This window comes from Lepus europaeus, chromosome 14, assembly GCF_033115175.1.
Source record: "Lepus europaeus isolate LE1 chromosome 14, mLepTim1.pri, whole genome shotgun sequence".
Lineage (NCBI taxonomy): Eukaryota > Metazoa > Chordata > Mammalia > Lagomorpha > Leporidae > Lepus > Lepus europaeus.
This window is the reverse complement of record NC_084840.1, coordinates 61,845,226-61,862,914: the sequence shown is the minus strand read 5'-3', so window position 1 is coordinate 61,862,914 and position 17,689 is coordinate 61,845,226. Positions and strand designations below refer to the sequence as shown.

Sequence of the window (17,689 nt, the reverse complement as noted above, 5' to 3'; positions counted from 1 at the left end):
TGAAAAATTTAATACTTATAATGGAAAGTGAATATTCAAGAAAGGATAATAGAATGTTTACTATTTAGTAATTTTTTGCATTCCTCTCTGTGGGTCTCCATGTACCCAGAATCTCCATAATATTTACCATATAGCCAGAAAACCTCTGGAAGTAAATAATTACATCAAAGCAATTGAGTTCTCTTAAAGTTATGTGAATATTTTAAATTCTATTAAGAAGAAAAATTTGTCTTCAATTTAGCTACTATTACATTTTTCTGCCTGCTATCTTGGTATCAACATTAATTTAGGTTACAGCTAAAGGCTTTCTAAATTTGGAAACTTTCAAGTTATATTTCCTTTTTTAGCAAAAGGGATTTCCCAGTCTGTATTTTGAAGTACTTGAATAGACTAGGTTGGACATATGTCTCAAGCAAAATGAGACATCATAATTACAGTGTTTGTCTCTTTATTTTTTTAACTTTTATTTAGTAAATATAAATTTCCAAAATACAGTTTATGGATTACAATGGCTTCCCCCCCCCCCAATAACTTCTCTCTCACTCGCACCCCTCCCATCTCCCGCTCCCTCTTTCATTTCATTCACATCAAGATTCATTTTCAATTATCTTTCTATACAGAATATTGATTTAGTATATATTAAGTAAAGAGTTCATCAGTTTGCACCCACACAGAACATAAAGTGTAAAATACTGTTTCAGTACTAGTTATAGCATTACTTCACATTGGACAACACATTAAGGACAGAGATCCCACATGAGGAGTAAGTACACAGTGACTCCTGTTGTTGACTTAACAATCTGACATTCTTGTTTATGGCGTCAGTAATCTCCCTAGGCTCTAGTCATGAGTTGCCAAGGCTATGGAAGCCTTTTGAGTTCGCCAACTTCGATCTTATTCAGACAAGGTCATAGTCAAAGTGGAATTTCTCTCCTCCCTTCAGAGAAAGGTACCTCCAACCTTGATGGCCCTGTTCTTTCCACTGGGATCTCACTTGCAGAGATCTTTCATTTAGGTCTTCTTTTTTTTTTTTTCTTTTGCCAGAGTGTCTTGGCTTTCCATGCCTAAAATACTCTCATGGGCTCTTCAGCCAGATCCGAATGCCTTAAGGGCTGATTCTGAGGCCAGAGTGCTGTTTAGGACATCTGCCATTCTATGAGTCTGCTGTGTATCCTGCTTCTCATGTTGGATCCTTCTCTCCCTTTTTGATTCTGTCAGTTAGTATTTTCAGACACTAGTCTTGTTTATGTGATCCCTTTGACTCTTAGACCTATCAGTGTGATCAATTGTGAACTGAAATTGATCACTTGGACTAGTGAGATGGCATTGGTACATGCCACCTTGATGGGATTGTATTGGAATCCCCTGGCATGTTTCTAACTCCACCATTTGGGGCAAGTCAGATTGAGCATGTCCCCAATTGTACATCTCCTCCCTCTCTTTTTCCCACTCTTATATTTAACAGGGATCACTTTTCAGTTAAGATTTAAACACCTAAGAATAATTGTGTGTTAATTACAGAGTTCAACCAATAGTATTAAGTAGGTAAAAAAAAATACTTAAAGGGATAAAGTATTAAATTGTATATCAATGGTCAGGACAAGGGCTGATCGAGTCACTGTTTCTCATAGTGTCCATTTCACTTCAACAGGTTTCCTTTTTGGTGCTTGGTTAGTTGTCACTGATCAGGGAGAACATATGACATTTGTCCCTTTGGGACTGGCTTTTTTCACTCAGCATGTTTTCCAGATTCCTCCATTTTGTTGTAAATGACCGGGTTTCATTGTTTTTTACTGCTGTATAGTATTCTATAGAGTACATGTCCCATAATTTCTTTATCCAGTCTACTGTTGATGGGCATTTAGGTTGATTCCAGGTCTTCGCTATTGTGAATTGAGCTGCAATAAACATTAATGTGCAGACAACTTTTTTGTTTGCCAATTTAATTTCCTTTGGGTAAATTCCAAGGGGTGGGATGGCTGGGTTGTATGGTAGGGTTATATTCAGGTTTCTGAGGAATCTCCAGACTGACTTCCATAGTGGCTTTACCAGTTTGCATTCCCACCAACAGTGGGTTAGTGTCCCTTTTTCTCCACATCCTCGCCAGCATCTGTTGTTGGTAGATTTCTGAGTGTGAGCCATTCTTACAGGGGTGAGGTGAAACCTCATTGTGGTTTTGAATTACATTTCCCTTATTGCAATTCCCTTATTTTCATGTGGCTGTTAGCCATCTGGATTTCCTCTCCTGAAAAATGTCTATTGAGGTCCTTGGCCCATCTCTTAAGTGGGTTGTTTGTTTTGTTGTTGTGGAGTTTCTTGATCTCTTTGTAGATTCTGGTTATTAACCCTTTATCTGTTGCATAGTTTGCAAATATTTTTTTCCCATTCTGTCGGTAGCCTCTTCACTTTCCTGACTGTTTCTTTTGTAGTACAGAAACTTCGCAATTTGATGCAATCCCAATAGTTAATTTTGGCTTTGACTGCCTGTGCTTCTGGGGTCTTTTCCAAGAAGTCTTTGCCTGTACCTATATCTTGCAGGGTTTCTCCAATGTTCTCTAGTAATTTGATGGTGTTGGGTCATAGATTTAAGTCTTTAATCCATGTTGAGTGGATTTTTGTGTAAGGTGAAAGGTAGGGGTCTTGCTTCATGCTTCTGCATGTGGAAATCCAATTTTCCCAGCACCATTTATTGAACAGACTGTCCTTACTCCAGGGATCATGTTTTTCCGGCTTAGGAATTAAGGTGATAATAGAAAGAGTTTGGGAGGAATCCCTCTTTTTCTGAATAGTTTGAGAAGAATTGGAGTTAGTTCTTTAAATATCTGGTAGAATTCAGCAGTGAATCCATCTGGTCCTTGGATTTTCTTTGTTGGGAGGGCCTTTATTACTGTTTCAATTTCTGTCTCAGTTATGGGTCTGTTTAGGTTTTCTATGTCTTCCTGGTTCAATTTCGGTAGGTTCCACGTGTCCAGGAATCTATCCATTTCTGATAGATTTCCCTGTTTGCTGGCATACAAGTCCTTGTAGTAATATCTGATGATTCTTTTTATTTCTGTGGCGTCTGTTGTTACATTTCCTTTTTCATCTCTGATTTTATTGATTTGGGTCTTTTCTTTTTTTTAGTTTTGCCAATGGGGTGTCAATTTTGTTTATTTTCTCAAAAAAACAATTCCTCGTTTGGCTGATTTTTTGTAATTTTTTTTTATTCAATCCTATTGATTTCTTCTCTGATTTTAATTTCTCTTCTCCTACTAGCTTTGGGTCTGGTTTGCTGCAGATTTTCTAGATCCTTGAGATGAATTGAAAGCTCATTTATTTGGTGCCTTTCCAATTTCTTGATGTAGGCACCTATTGTTATAAACGTTCCTCTTAACACTGCTTTTGCTGTATCCCATAAGTTTTGGTATGTTGTGCTGTTATTCTCATTTACTTCCAGAAAGTTTTTGATTTCTCTTTTGACTTATTCTATGACCCATTGTTCATTCAGGAGCATGTTGTTCAATCTCCATGTGTTTGCATATGCTCTAGGGATTTCCAAGTTGCTAATTTCCAACTTCATTCCTTTATGGTCTGAGAAGCTGCATGGTATGATTCTAATTCTTTTGAATTTGCTGAGACTTGCTTTATGGCCTAGTATGTGGTCAATCCTAGAGTAGGTTTCATGTACTGCTGAGAAGAATGTAAACTCTTTATGTGTAGGATAAAAAGTTCTGTCATATCTGTTAGATCCATTTGGGCTATAGTGTCATTTAAATCTACTGTCTCCTTGTTGATCTTCTGTCCGGTTGATCTGTCTATCTCTGAGAGTGGAGTATTGAAGTCCCCCAGTACTATTGTATTGGGGTCTAAGTCTCCCTTTAAGTCCTTTAACAAGTCTTTTAAATAAACCAGTGCCCTATAATTAGGTGCATATACATTGATAATCGTTATATTTTCCTGTTGAATTGATCCCTTAATCATTATATAGTGCTCCTCTTTGTCTCTCTTAACAGTTTTTGTGTTTAAGTTTATTTTGTCTGATATCAAGATGGTTATGACTGCTCTTGTTTCATTCCTGTTGGCATGGTATATCTTTTTCCAGCCTTTCACTTTTAGTCTGTATGCATCTTTGTTGGAAAGATGTGTTTCTTGTAAACAACAAATAGATGGGTTTTGTTCCTTAACGCAATCAGCCAATCTGTGTCTTTTAACTGGACAGTTCAGGCCATTAACATTCAATGTGACTATTGATAAGTAATAACTTTGCCCTGCCATTTTCCCAAAGATATTTTCTAAAACATGCTTTGAGATTCCTGTGATCTTTTGCTTTGAGATTCCTGTGAGGTTTCCTTCCTTTACCTTCTTTCATATTGATGACCGTATTTCTGTGTGTAACACATCTTTAAGCATATTTTTGCAGGGCTGGACGAGTGGCAACAAATTCTTTCAGTTTCTGTTTGCTATGAAAGGTCTTTATTTAACCTTCATTCACAAATGAGAGCTTTGCAGGATATAATATTCTGGGCTGGCAGTTTTTCTCTCTTAGTACCTGGGCTATGTCTCGCCATTCCCTCCTAGCCTGTAGGGTTTCTGATGAGAAGTCTGCTGTGAGTCTAATTGGAGATCCTCTAAGAGTAATCTGACGTTTCTCTCTTGCACATTTTAGAATCTTTATGTTTCACTGTGGTGAGTTTGATTACAACATGTCGTGGTGAGAATCTCTTTTGGTCATGTTTACTAGGGGTTCTATGAGCTTCCTGTACTAGGATGTCTCTGTCCTTCTCCAAACCCGGAAAGTTCTCTGCAAGTATCTCACTAAAAAGGCCTTCTAATCCTTTCTCCCTCTCCATGCCTTCAGGAACTCCTAGAACCCAAATGTTGGGTTTTTTAATAGTATCCTATAGATTCCTAACAATATTTTTTTTGATTTCTAATTTCCTCTTCTTTTCTTTGGTTTGACTGTATACTTTCCTGTGTTCTGTCTTCTAAGTCCGATATTCTCTCTTCTGCTTCACTGACTGTTTTTAAGGCTCTCTAATGTGTTTGTCATTTGACTATTGAATTCTTCATTTAAGTTTGATTTCTCTTCACTATCACACTTTCTTGTTCTACTAGTTTCTGCGTTTCATTTTGATTCCTCCTTAAGATTTCATTTTCATGAGAGAGATTTTCTGTCCTGTGCAGTAAGGATTTCTGTAGCTCAAGCATTTGTTTTTGAAAACTTCTGAATGTTCTTATCATAAATTTTTTGAAATCCGTATCTTGCATTTCTTCCATCTCATCATCTTCATAATCTTGGCTTGGGGTGTCTTGTTCATTTGGAGGCATCATAATGTCTTCCTTGTTCTTGTTTCCTCAGTTTCTGTGTTTGTTGCTTGGCATTGTGGAGATATTCTTTGGATTCTTCTTCCCTCGCTGTGGTGGTTTTTTTTTTTTCTTGTTATACTATGACTGTATTAAGTGGACTGTCTGCTTTTGATGGAGCCTTAGAGGCTTGAGATGGGTGTGTCCAGAGAGCTCTGTTTGGTTCCTCAGGGTTAAGGGTGTGCCAAAGGTGACACTCCCAGCTTAGGCGTGGTGAATCTCTCTCTCTCTCTCTCTCTCTCTCTCTCTCTTTTTTTTTTTTTCAGAAGAGAAGTAATTCCACACAGCTGAGCAGAATTGAAGGTAGTCAGCTTCCGATCTCTGTTCCTGTGGGTATAACATTCAATTGCTCTTTCCCAAGGACCACACAGGGAACCTGTGCTGCCCTTAGTGTGGGCTCAAATTCTCCTGTAGTTTCCCACTGGGTTGCCAAGGTTACCGAATTGTAGCATCTCTGGAGAGTATTCACCCACTGTCTCTTTTTTCACAGTGTCAGTTCATTAGCCCCACACATTCATTAGGTCCTAATCTCCTGTTATTTCACACCTCCCCCCACCCCCCACCCCCCAGAGACAGGTTTTTCTGCTTGGCTGAGGGCGGGTGCAGCCCTGAGGTCACGCCGCTTTTCCATGTGTCCAAAATGGTGCCTGCTCTTTGTCTTGCTCGCCTTTGAGAGGTGAGTGGAGAGAGAGAAACTCATGTCCGTACCAGTCACTTTTTTTTTTTTCCTCTCTCTTCTAGTTAGCCTTGTGAACTTTTCCCCACGGGGCTTCAAGCCTCGTTCCCTCTAGGTTCCTCCTTCCACTTTCCCACTGGTGTCTCAGGCTATTGAGGTTCGGCTCACCTTGCGTTCCAGTGCTGGTGCGTTGATTCCGCCGCTGATGTCCCGAGCCCTGGGCTCTCACACCCTCCACACAGGTCCACCGTGAGTCACTAGTTCCGTAAGAGTTTCCTCTGCTGTTTTTTCCCCAACTCTTCCTTGAACCTGCAGTATCTCCACTTTTATTAAACTGTCTCTTCCGGACTATCAGTGTGCTCCCTTCCTATTCCGCCATCTTGCTGCTCTTAATATTTATAATTTCAAGTATGTTTAAGTTATCTTAAATTGAGGCAGATTGATGCAGAATGAGAGGAAAAGAGGAGTGCCAGAAAATTAGAGTGGCAGAAAGGGCAGTTACACAATATATTTTATTCCTGGGGTTTGTGTTGTGGTACAGTGTGCTTATGATGCTGGAATCCTTTATTGAGTTATCGGTTCAAATCCTGTCTGCTCCGCTTGTGATCCTGCTTCCTGCTAGTGTACCTACAAAACCAGCAGGGAATGACCCAAGCACTTGGGTCCCGGCTGTCCATGTGGGAGATCCAAATGAGGTCCCTGGCTCCTTGCTTCAGCCTGGCCCAGCCCTGGCTGTTGCAGCCATCTGGGTAGTAAATCAGTAATGGAAGATCTCTCTGTCTCTCCATCACTCTGCCTTTTGAGTTAGTAGATAAATAAATCTTAAAAATAGATATATCTTCTTCCTATAATGAAAAAGGTAATTCTTAGTTATTGACGGTTTATTCTAAGGCTATACTAAGTGTCCGCCAATAGCCGTCCTAGGGTCATTCCAGTTTGAATTTGAAGATCCTGAGGCTCAAAGGAAGGAAATGTGACCTCACTCAGCTGCACAGTGTGTAAGAGACAGAGCTAGAGTTTACACAGGTTTGCTTGACTCCAAATCTTGTGCTTTCTCTGCAATACCAAACTCTTTCTACCTCTAAAGAGAAGATGGCCTGTTGGACCCAGAGAATCAGTAGCCATCATGGGCTTTATCAAGATGCCAACCTTGGGTCTGATGCTGTGGTGTAGCAGGTAAAAGCTACCACTTTCAGCACCAGCATCCTATATGGGCACCAGTTCTAGTCCCGGCTGCTCCACTTCTGATGCAGCTCTCTGCTATGGCCTGGGAGGCAGTGGAGGATGGCCCAAGTCCTTGGGCCCTGCACTCGCATGGGAGACCAGGAGGAAGCACCTGGCTCCTGGCTTTGGATTGGTGCAGCACCAGCCATAGTGGCCATTTGGGGAGTGAACCAGCAGACGGAAGACCTTTTGCTCTCTCTCAGTCCCTGCCTCTTTGTAACTCTGCCTTTCAAATAAATAAATAAACCTTGGGGGCCGGGGGGGGGGGGGATGCAGTCTGGTGGAGGTCTGAGGCCCAGCAAGTACTGCTGGGAAAAGTCACTGAAAGGTTAAAAGAGTACAGAAAGGCTCAGGGGGAAATTGTACATGAAATGTATATCCATTTGAAAGAATAGGAGGAGAGGGTGATAGTAAAAATTTGGGAAGCTTGTGGGTTTATCATCAACTTCACATGCCTTACGAGTATGCCAGTGTTCCTCACTTATTTCCACCCTTGCTGGTGTGATAATTCCAAACTTTTTAGGAAAATATTGTACTGCCAGCTCTCACTGCCACACTAGGGCTTTTTACATATATGTCTTTTTTAAGCAAGACTTACTCATTCATTTATTTATTTATTGAAAAGCAAAGTTACAGAGAGAGGGAGAGACACAGAGAGAGATCTTCTGTCCACTAGGGTTCACTTCACAAATGGCCAAAGCCAAGAGCCAGGGACTCCATCCTGGTCTCCCACGTGGCTGGCAGGATCCTGAGTACTTGGGCCATCACCCACTGCTTTCCCAAGCCCATTAGCAGGGCATTGGATTGGAAGTGAAGACGCTGTGACCTGAACCTGGCTCTCAAATCAGACGCTAGTGTCACAGGCAGCAGCATAACCAGCAGGAGCACAAGGCTGGTCCCTGTCTTCGCTACCTGTCGCCTATGTGTTACCATGGCAATAAAAATGTTATTGATCTGGGTGCAACATGATTTTATTTACCAGTGTGGCATACATTAGATTTATGAATTAATAGAGAAATTCCTCAGGTGTTCAAAATGCTCCTATGTTGTAACATTTTTTGGTCACTGCATATAGAAGCCTCTACTTAAGGTAATTAATGAAGAGGCACAATTTTTTTTTTCCACAAAATGGATGGTTTCCTCTTTTAAACACAAAGTCTGTGTAGTGAGCACTACTTTATTTAGGAGGATGTGTGGGAGGATTCCCAGTGGCATGTTTGTCAGTTTTCCCTGAGGCGACCTGTGAGGATAGCATTGGTGCCAGCCAGGCATGATAACTTGCACCTGACTCACTGAGTGATTGATCACCACCACAGCACTGTAAAAACTGGACATTTCCTGTTCTCATACAGTCTTGCTTGCAAGAAAGCATTCTAGTCATTTTCATTTATGTATACAACACGTATTTTATTTACATATGCATCAGATTTTATATCTTAATATTAGTTTCTGAGACAACAGAAGGATAGTAATAGTGTTTCAAAATTGTTTTCTGCTGCCAATTTTTATTGTTAATCTGAGATTTGCAATTCAGCATTCCTCCAAGGATTTTAGATGCTTGTGCACATCTGCTGTATAGAAATATGTATTGATTTTTTTTTCAGAATTATTGACTTCCAAATAAATTTTCTATTTTTACCTTATTTCTTTCATACTGCTGCTTAGATTGCAATTCAGCAAGCACTACATTTTCTATCTTTAACTACACTTTAAGGCTTACATGTGTATCTTTTTGTAAAGATCACACATCAGTAGTAGTATTTTGGTATTCTAAAAGTAATATCTGCAAATGAAATGGTGAAGGCTGGTAAGTGGAATCATTATTTCCGAAACATTGCTTACTTATTGACTTCATGTTTACATCTTCATTTGAGCACCTGTTCTCCTTTGGAGCTCTACGTGTGTTTGTGGGTGTTTGTCCTATCTCATCCTATTGACTTGATAAAGAAATTCATGCTTTTTCTATCATTCTAGATATAAATTGATGATGCATCTCCATCTCCATTTGATTTCAATTCTTTTGCACTTGAATGATTTCTGAATCCAAATTGTGAATATTCGGACCTAGCCATACCCTGTTTATTTCTTAACTGCTTTGCTATCCTTTGTCTTTGCTGCTACTTACCTTGCATTTTCTGTTGATGATTGAATGACATGTTTATAATTCAGATTCTTTCTTCTCTGTGACATTTTTTGTGATATAAATGTCATTGCTTTTCATTCAGACTGATCTACTTTCTGATTTTCATTGATTAATACAAATGGCCATTTCCAGACTTTCTAGTGCTAGAAGTTCCAAAATATTTTGAATTTTCTCTTATTTTTCTTATTAGGGTGCAGCGTAGATGCCAAGCAAGTTGAGGAGCAGTCTTCTGCAGCTACAAATGAAGAAGTACTTTTTCCTTTCTGTAGGGAGCCAAGTTATTTTGAAATTCCTACAAAAGAGTTCCAGCAACCATCACAAATAACAGAGAGCACTATTCACGAAATCCCAACAAAGGACACTTCGAGTCCCCACACAACAGGTGCAGGGCATGCTTCATTTACCATTGAATTTGATGACAGTACCCCAGGGAAGGTAACTATTAGAGACCATGTGACAAAATTTACTTCTGATCAGCGCCACAAGTCAAAGAAATCTTCTCCTGGACCTCAAGACTTGCCGGGAATTCAAACAGGAATGATGGCACCAGAAAACAAAGTAGCTGACTGGCTAGCACAAAACAACCCTCCTCAAATGGTATGGGAAAGAACAGAAGAGGATTCAAAAAGTATTAAAAGTGATGTTCCAGTATACTTGAAAAGGTTGAAAGGTAAAGTGAATTGATCATTTCAGAACTTCCTATTTTAGAAAAAAGAAAATTCGATCTTTATACCAAAAATTATTAGATAATTATGTAGTAGAAAATTCTTATTTTTTTCAAGTTCATATTTAGCTTTGAAGCATAATTGCCACATTGCAGTATGTAACTTACTCATTCTTTATTTTGTCTGTCTTCATTTTTTTCCACCAAAACCAGTTTGGTTTTATGAATTAAATTTATGTCATTAAAAAGTTTCTTTTTTCTTGTGGCAATATAAAATATAATCAGTTCACCAGTGAAATTCCCTGAAGATAACTCTCATTTGCTTAATTTAAGGAAAAGATGTATTCAATTCTGTTCTTCCTTATGATGCTTCCAGTAAAATGCCAGTATCTAGATTTTGGAATGAATTTTAAAACATTTAGTATGGGCAAAAATTTCCATGTGGGTAATACAGTCACATGATTGATTGAGTGCTTCAAATTGTTCCCAGGGGTTACTAATAGAACAAAGACTTTTGGTTTAGAAATATTTATTGAGAATCTAATAATCTCATTTAAAATATTTTAATGTTATGATTTTATGAAAATCATTGTTGAATGTTCTTTTGTGAAAGTTATATATGATTTAAAAAAAAGATTTATTTGAAAAACAGAGAGATCTTCCATCTGCTGGTTCTGTCCCCAAAAGGCAGCAACAGCTGGGGCATGGTGAAGCCAGAGCCAGGAGCCATTAACGTCATCTGGGTCTCCCACATGGGTCGCAAGGACTCAAGTATTTGAGCTAAAATGCAGGTGTCCCAAGTGGTAGCTTAACCCGCTGTGCCAAAACACCTGTCCCTACATATGCATTATTAATAGTGTTTTGCTTGTCCAAAATTGGTAGTCTTTATAACTGTACATTGAGATAACAGCTGACAATTTTTTCCCTACTGGCTTTATTTTATAATTAACTGGATACAGATTTGTATCACTCTTATTTTATTTAACAAATTATCTGTAAGAGAAATGGTTTTGAACAAGCTATAATTGTTTTTTTTTTTTTTTTTTTTTTTTTTGACAGGCAGAGTGGATAGTGAGAGAGAGAGAGAGACAGAGAGAAAGGTCTTCCTTTTTGCCGTTGGTTCACCCTCCAATGGCCGCTGCGGCTAGTGCATCTCGCTGATCTGAAGCCAGGAGCCAGGTGCTTCTCCTGGTCTCCCATGCGGGTGCAGGGCCCAAGGACTTGGGCCATCCTCCACTGCCTTCCCGGGCCATAGCAGAGAGCTGGCCTGGAAGAGGGGCAACCAGGATAGAATCTGGCGCCCCAACCGGGACTAGAACCCGGTGTGCCGGCACCGCAAAGCAGAGGATTAGCCTGTTAAGCCACGGCGCCGGCCTATAATTGTATGTTAATCTAATCATTCTGTTACTCTGTTAGGAACTAATGGACTTTCAAAAAAATACTCGTGGAGGTCAGAGACCATATATTACTTACATTGCATCCCTAGCACTTCAGCTGGTACTTGAGCATGTGATCAGTGCTCAGTGATTTGAATAAAAATGTGTGACTTCAGTATCAGTGACCAGAGAGACCTGGGTTGCCCTATACCTTATGCCCTGGGATTCTAATCAAGTAATAAAGAAGTAGTAGTCTTACACTTATTTCTTATTTGCTTTTAAAACAAATAGTCTTAAAATGCTTCATCTCAGAATAGTGAGATGATGTTATTATCTAATTATTCTTTGGCACCTATTATAGTATTATAGTCATCAACAAATAACTTGGCATTCTTATTTTTGATGTGTTCTTATGACTTTTTAGTTCTACTAGACAATATTAACATATAACTGAGATCTGTATATGTATGAATAGATTAAAGCTTACATTTACAAACTGACCATTTATATAAGTTGAATAAATAAGATTGATGTTCTAGCATAAATGACCATATGGACCTTAAAACTTAAGAAATAACTTAGTGTTTCTTAAACTATTCTTAATAAATGTACAAAAAGGAGCTAAAAGTCCTTTTAAAGACACCATTGAAAAAATACCTTCACTTAAGTACTTAATATATTTTATTTTATAATTTCTTTTTAAGTCATTATAGCTATTTTCTTTATCAGCTGTTATTTTTAAGCCATCATTTTAAGAATTCTCTGTTTTTGAACTAGGCCCATTTTTGACCCTAATTCCAAATGGAGATATTGATATGCACAAGCACACTGTATATGTGCATTAATATTTAAATACGGTTCAGAAGTTACATAATTAGATAGTAGTTGTCCTTCAAAGTTGACTTATAGGTAGACCTGTATTCCATTTTGGTCTGATTACTAAGACCTTTCTTTAAGATTTGCCTGTAGACGGTTTGAGAAACCATCTAAGAAAATGTTTTTGTGACCGTAATTCATTTTCTATCCAGGGTAGATCCATTTTATTTTCCAGTGATATTTGTGAATGACATTTGACTTTTTTTTAAAGATTTATTTATTTATTTGAGAGGTAGAGTTTCAGACAGAAAGAGGGAGAGACAGAGAGAAAGGTATTCCATCTTCTGGTTCACTCCCCAAATGGCCGCAACAGCCAGAGCTGGACCCATCTGAAGCCAGGAGATTCCTCCAGGTCTCCCACGTGGGTGTAGGGAAAGTCCTTGGGTTAGCTTCTGCTTTCCCAGGCCTAGCAGAGAGCTGGATCAGAAGAGAGGCAGCTGGGACAAGAACGATTCCCTTATGGGATGCCGGCGCCGCAGGCGGAGGCTTAACCATAACTATGCCATAGCACCAGCCTCAACATTTAACTTTTTATAAAAGGCTGCCACCTTTTGTAACAATTTTCCACAATTTAGGACATTAAAAGTATACACCCAGACTCTAAGTAAATGGAATTATAGCAATTAATAACAATTTTATAAAAGTTAGTCTTCCAGCAACTGTTTAGGTCAGACAGAAAAATGGAAAGAAAGTAGGCAAAACAAAAACCAAAAATATTTGCTCCTACAAGAGTAAAGTGCATGCGCTTTGGGACAGTGAGGAAAATAATGTTCACAAAGCCCATACACTTTTACCCTTTGGGAGAGTTGCAGCTTCTTTTGGCAACTACTACTTACTTGGTACAGCTAATCCACCCTAAAAATATTATAAGAACTTGAACATATTTAGGCACAGTTAATGATGGGCAAAAGGGAAAGAAACTTGGTGAGGCAAGTTTACTAGAGACTCTTTTGGAGTGAAAACAGAAAACTGTAGGTCAGATCAGATGTGTCACCTTCTGCACCATAAGATGTATAGAAGAAATAGTAATTTCACAAAAAAAGAAAACCAATCTCTGAAAGGAATTTTAAATAATAAATAATAAAAAGATAACTTGAAAGGGCCTGATACCATTAAGTGTTAAATTTTATCTGTTGAAACGAGAAATAAATTCTGTACTGGTAGTGTTTTCTTTAAAATATTTGATGTATGTTTAGCATGAAACAGGAAATGTTGGAATTTCATTATTTTCAGCTCTTACAAACTGGATTCCTTTTTAATAAATCCAATAAATGAATGAAGTAGGTTGTGAAATAGAGTGTTTTTAAAGAATTTTGTATTTGAACTAGTGGTTTTGTTTTCTATCTACCAACCATGATTCCTGGCTTAATTACTTAAAGCAGAGATTCCATTAACACTTGTGTTTTTCTTTGCAGATTGCATTTTGCATAGTTAATAATTTGAAGAAAGTTTATTCCAGTTGTTTGTATCTGACTGTTTTAATATTAATCGCTACCACTTTGATGGAAACGCTTTCTTTATCACTGTTCATTTTCATCTTAATTCACTCTCTGTCTACCTTGTGTATTACTTTTCCATATGGCACCCTTTTCTATGTGTTCTGCCATTCTCTCTTCTGAATCTTACCATTCCTTTTGACATTTTATTATTTCTTTGTGAAACAGAAACATACAAACACACACACATATATACATACACACACATTCAGAGGGAGAGAGAACTCTCATCTGCTAATTATTCCCCAAATAACCTGCAACAATATTGGGAGCCAGAAACTTCAATCTAGGTGTTCCATATGGTTGGCAAGTACCCAACCACTTGCGCTAATTTTTAGAGTGTGCATTACCAGGAAACTGGAATTGGGGGCAAAGCTGGGATTTAAACTCTGGCCCTCTGATATAGGGCACAGGTATCCCAAACTATGGTTCAAATGCCAACCCCTCGTGTACTACTGTTTTATAGCCAGTACTCTTGTGTACTATTAGCACACTAACTAGTAACCTCTAAATTCATTAGGACAAACCCATGAACATTAGACCTCATCTTTTTCCCTAGACATATGTCTCCCTCCTGCCAAGTGTTCCATTTCTGATTATTGTCTTGCTCAGTACCATATTATTCTACAGGTGCTCACATTAAAATTTATAGCTCAAGGAAATTTAAAAAGTAGATTTAGTTCTAGAAGCACCAGAATGTACCAGTCTACATTCCAGTGCACGAGATTCATGTATAGTTTCTAAAGAAGCCATAATTTAAGCCCTGATTGTGACTTCATCTAAAACATACTAGAGAACTCTTAATTTTCTAATAATTTTACAGTATAATCATATAATTATTGTCTCATTTTTTCTAATACATTCATTATTTATATAATAAGACATTTATTTTTGAAGATTGATGTACTTATTTTGAAAGAGTTGCAGAGAGTAGGGGAGGGAGTGAGGCAAGGAGAGAGAGAGAAAAGATATTTTTCCTTCACTGGTCCACTTCCCAGATGGCCACGAGGCCAGCACTGGGCCAGACAAAAGCCAGGAATCAGGAGCTTCATCCAGGTCTCCCAGGTGGGTGGCAGGGACTCAAACACTTGGGAAGTCTTCCACTGTTTTTCCCAGACCATCAGCAGGGAGCTGGATCAGAAGTGGTTCAGCCAGGCTACGACCCATGCTCATATAGGATGCATATGTCTCAGGTGGTGGCTTTACCCACTGTGCCACAACACTGGCCCAATAATAAGAAATAAATAAGTAGTTTTTATAATGTCACATTCAGTCCCTAGAGAGGTACCTACTTAGTGGTTTTTATTTGCTCTGGTGGAGAAAAAGCTTTGTTAGGAATCTGATGTTTCAAAATTGATTTCATATCCTTTATAGAGAAAACATCTGGCTATATTTGGCATCATGCTGTTTGCTGGATAGGTTTTTAGATTTATGTAAGGATTTAGTAGGCTTCTGTTTTACTTAATAAGCTTCTTAGCAGCCTTTTAAAAAAACTTTTTGAAGCTATAATAATTCAGAGCACAAATACAATTTTCAAGAATAATCAAACATTTGGAAAAAGTTGTGCAGTCATTAGTAGTGACTATAAATTTGAATATTTTTATTAAAAAGGAAAAGTATGTGTACCTTTTTTTTTTTTTTTTGACAGAGTGGAAGTGAGAGAGACAGAGAAAAAAGTCTTCCTTTACCATTTGTTCACCCTCTGATGGCCGCCGCGGCTGGCACGCCCTGGCCGGCGCACCGCACTGATCCAAAGCCAGGAGCCAAGTGCCTCTTCAGGTCTCCCACATGGGTGCAGGGCGCAAGGACCTGGGCCATCCTCCACTGCACTCCCGGGCCACAGCAGAGAGCTGGACCGGAAGAGGGGCAACCGGGACAGAATCTGGTGCCCCGACCCAGAATCCGGTGCCCCAACCAGGACTAGAACCCTGTGTGCCGGCACCACAGGCAAAGGATTAGCCTATTGAGCCATGGTGCTGGCCAATATGTCTACCTTTTGAAAGAATTGAACATCCTTTAAAGTTGAGATTCATTACATTTTTATATTTGTATTTTCTTTGTAATCATAAGTACCTCAGTACTATCACCCATTTTCTTGTCTTCTTCCTCTCTGATGTGAGATCAAGTTCTTAATTGTTTAAAAAACTGTAGGGTTTGAAGATAAAGATAGTGTTTACTGGTGTTTTGAATACAAACTCTCCCAGATGATAGAACATCACTTAACTGATAAGGCATTGATGGGCCATCATTTCAAAATTGAAATTTAGAGAAAGAAAGGCAATCCTATTCACTTGTTTATAAAGGGCCTCATTGTTGGTTGGTAAAATTTGAATGTAACCATTGCAGTTGAGGGAAGTTTGTGGAGCCTGTTACTGAAAAGAACATATGACTTTGGATTTAAAAGGGAGAGGGGTTCAAAACAAATGGCACTTTTGTGTATGCTTCTAATTCTCTACCTGGGATTCTTTTCTTCGCTGTTATATGATTTCTTTTTTTGTGCCCAGGAAACAAACATGATGATGGTACACAGAGTGATTCAGAGAATGCTGGGGCTCACAGGCGCTGCAGCAAACGTGCAACTCTTGAGGAACACTTAAGGCGCCACCATTCTGAACAGAAAAAGTTGCAGAAGGTCCAGGCTACTGAAAAGCATCAAGACCAAGCTGTTGTAAGTCAAACTGCTTTTATGATTGCATTCTTTCATGAAGACAGTCCCAGAAAAAGAAGGTCATATTCTTTTACTCAAAGTATGGGAGTCTTGTATCAGGAAACTACTTATTCAGCACCACATACAAAACTTGAAAAAGCAAAATCTCCAACAGCAGATGCCAAAGTGGTTTCTTTGTCTTTACAGACTAGCTCTGCGCATCACAGAGGGGGGCATGGTGTTCCACATGGGAAATTGTTAAAACAGAAATCAGAGGAGCCATCGGTGTCAATACCCTTCCTACAAACCGCATTATTAAGAAGTTCAGGGAGTCTTGGGCACAGACCAAGCCAGGAGATGGATAAAGTGTTAAAAAATCAAGCTACTTCTGCTACTTCTGAAAAGGATAATGATGATGACCAAAGTGACAAGGGTACTTATACCATTGAGTTAGAGAATCCCAACAGTGAGGAAGTGGAAGCAAGAAAAATGATTGACAAGGTAAATAATTGAAATTTGGGCATGATATTAGTTGTTGTGTGGTATGTTTGACTGTTGAAAATTATTAGAGAGTCAACATAAAATGTTCTCATGAAGCTAGTGATATTGGAACTATTAGCGTTTTGTTAGGGAACCGCCAGACTAACAATCAGAACACAATGCCTTCTGATTTCATTGTTTATTTTCTGAACTTGCCTGAGTTTCATTTGTAATGTCCAGTACATGTAAACTATACCTTCAGATATTGTGTAAATTTAGGATAGGTTTTAAGGCAATAGTATACTTTGGACATTCTTGCTTTGAATTTATTTAAGAACCAAAATAAATCAGTAAAACCATACAAATTGCTACAATCTCGTTAACATAAATGTAAATAGTAGTTGATAATAGTTAAGTGTAAGTTTCCTGCCTACTAACTTCATGTTGGAAGCAGATGAAAATACATATTTTTAAATTAATTTTGTTCTCTGTATTTTCTTAATGTCCTATAGTGCACTGCTGTCTTTGATGATAAAAATGAAGTCTATGAAAACAAAAGCAGGTTTTTTTTATATTTGCAGTTTAACCCATTCATGATAATTACCTACATTTCACTTGAGTTCTTTGGTGTTATTTGTTAATATGTATCATGACCATGGTAATTAAAGTTGACTTTAGAATCAATTTCTTCTACCTCCTGGGAAATAGCAGCATAAATTTGACTATAAACATTACTCTCTTAAAAATGGATATTACTCCAAATG

At 38.4% G+C, this 17,689-nt stretch overlaps 1 protein-coding gene across 9 annotated transcripts in view; it reads left to right on the top strand.

The window, feature by feature from the left end:
• The window catches only part of CEP170 (centrosomal protein 170), a 146,859-nt gene that overhangs the window by 65,122 nt on the left and 64,048 nt on the right, over nt 1–17,689 (top strand). For 5 of the 9 annotated variants that reach the window (XM_062210700.1, XM_062210698.1, XM_062210697.1 and 2 more), the window contains exons 8-10: nt 9,577–10,056; nt 16,303–16,466; nt 16,653–16,946. In XM_062210700.1, coding sequence (XP_062066684.1) covers nt 9,577–10,056; nt 16,303–16,466; nt 16,653–16,946 — 938 coding nt within the window. The remainder of the gene's footprint in view (nt 1–9,576; nt 10,057–16,302; nt 16,467–16,652; nt 16,947–17,689) is intronic. The other 4 variants (XM_062210705.1, XM_062210704.1, XM_062210703.1 and 1 more) reach the window with 1 other exon arrangement.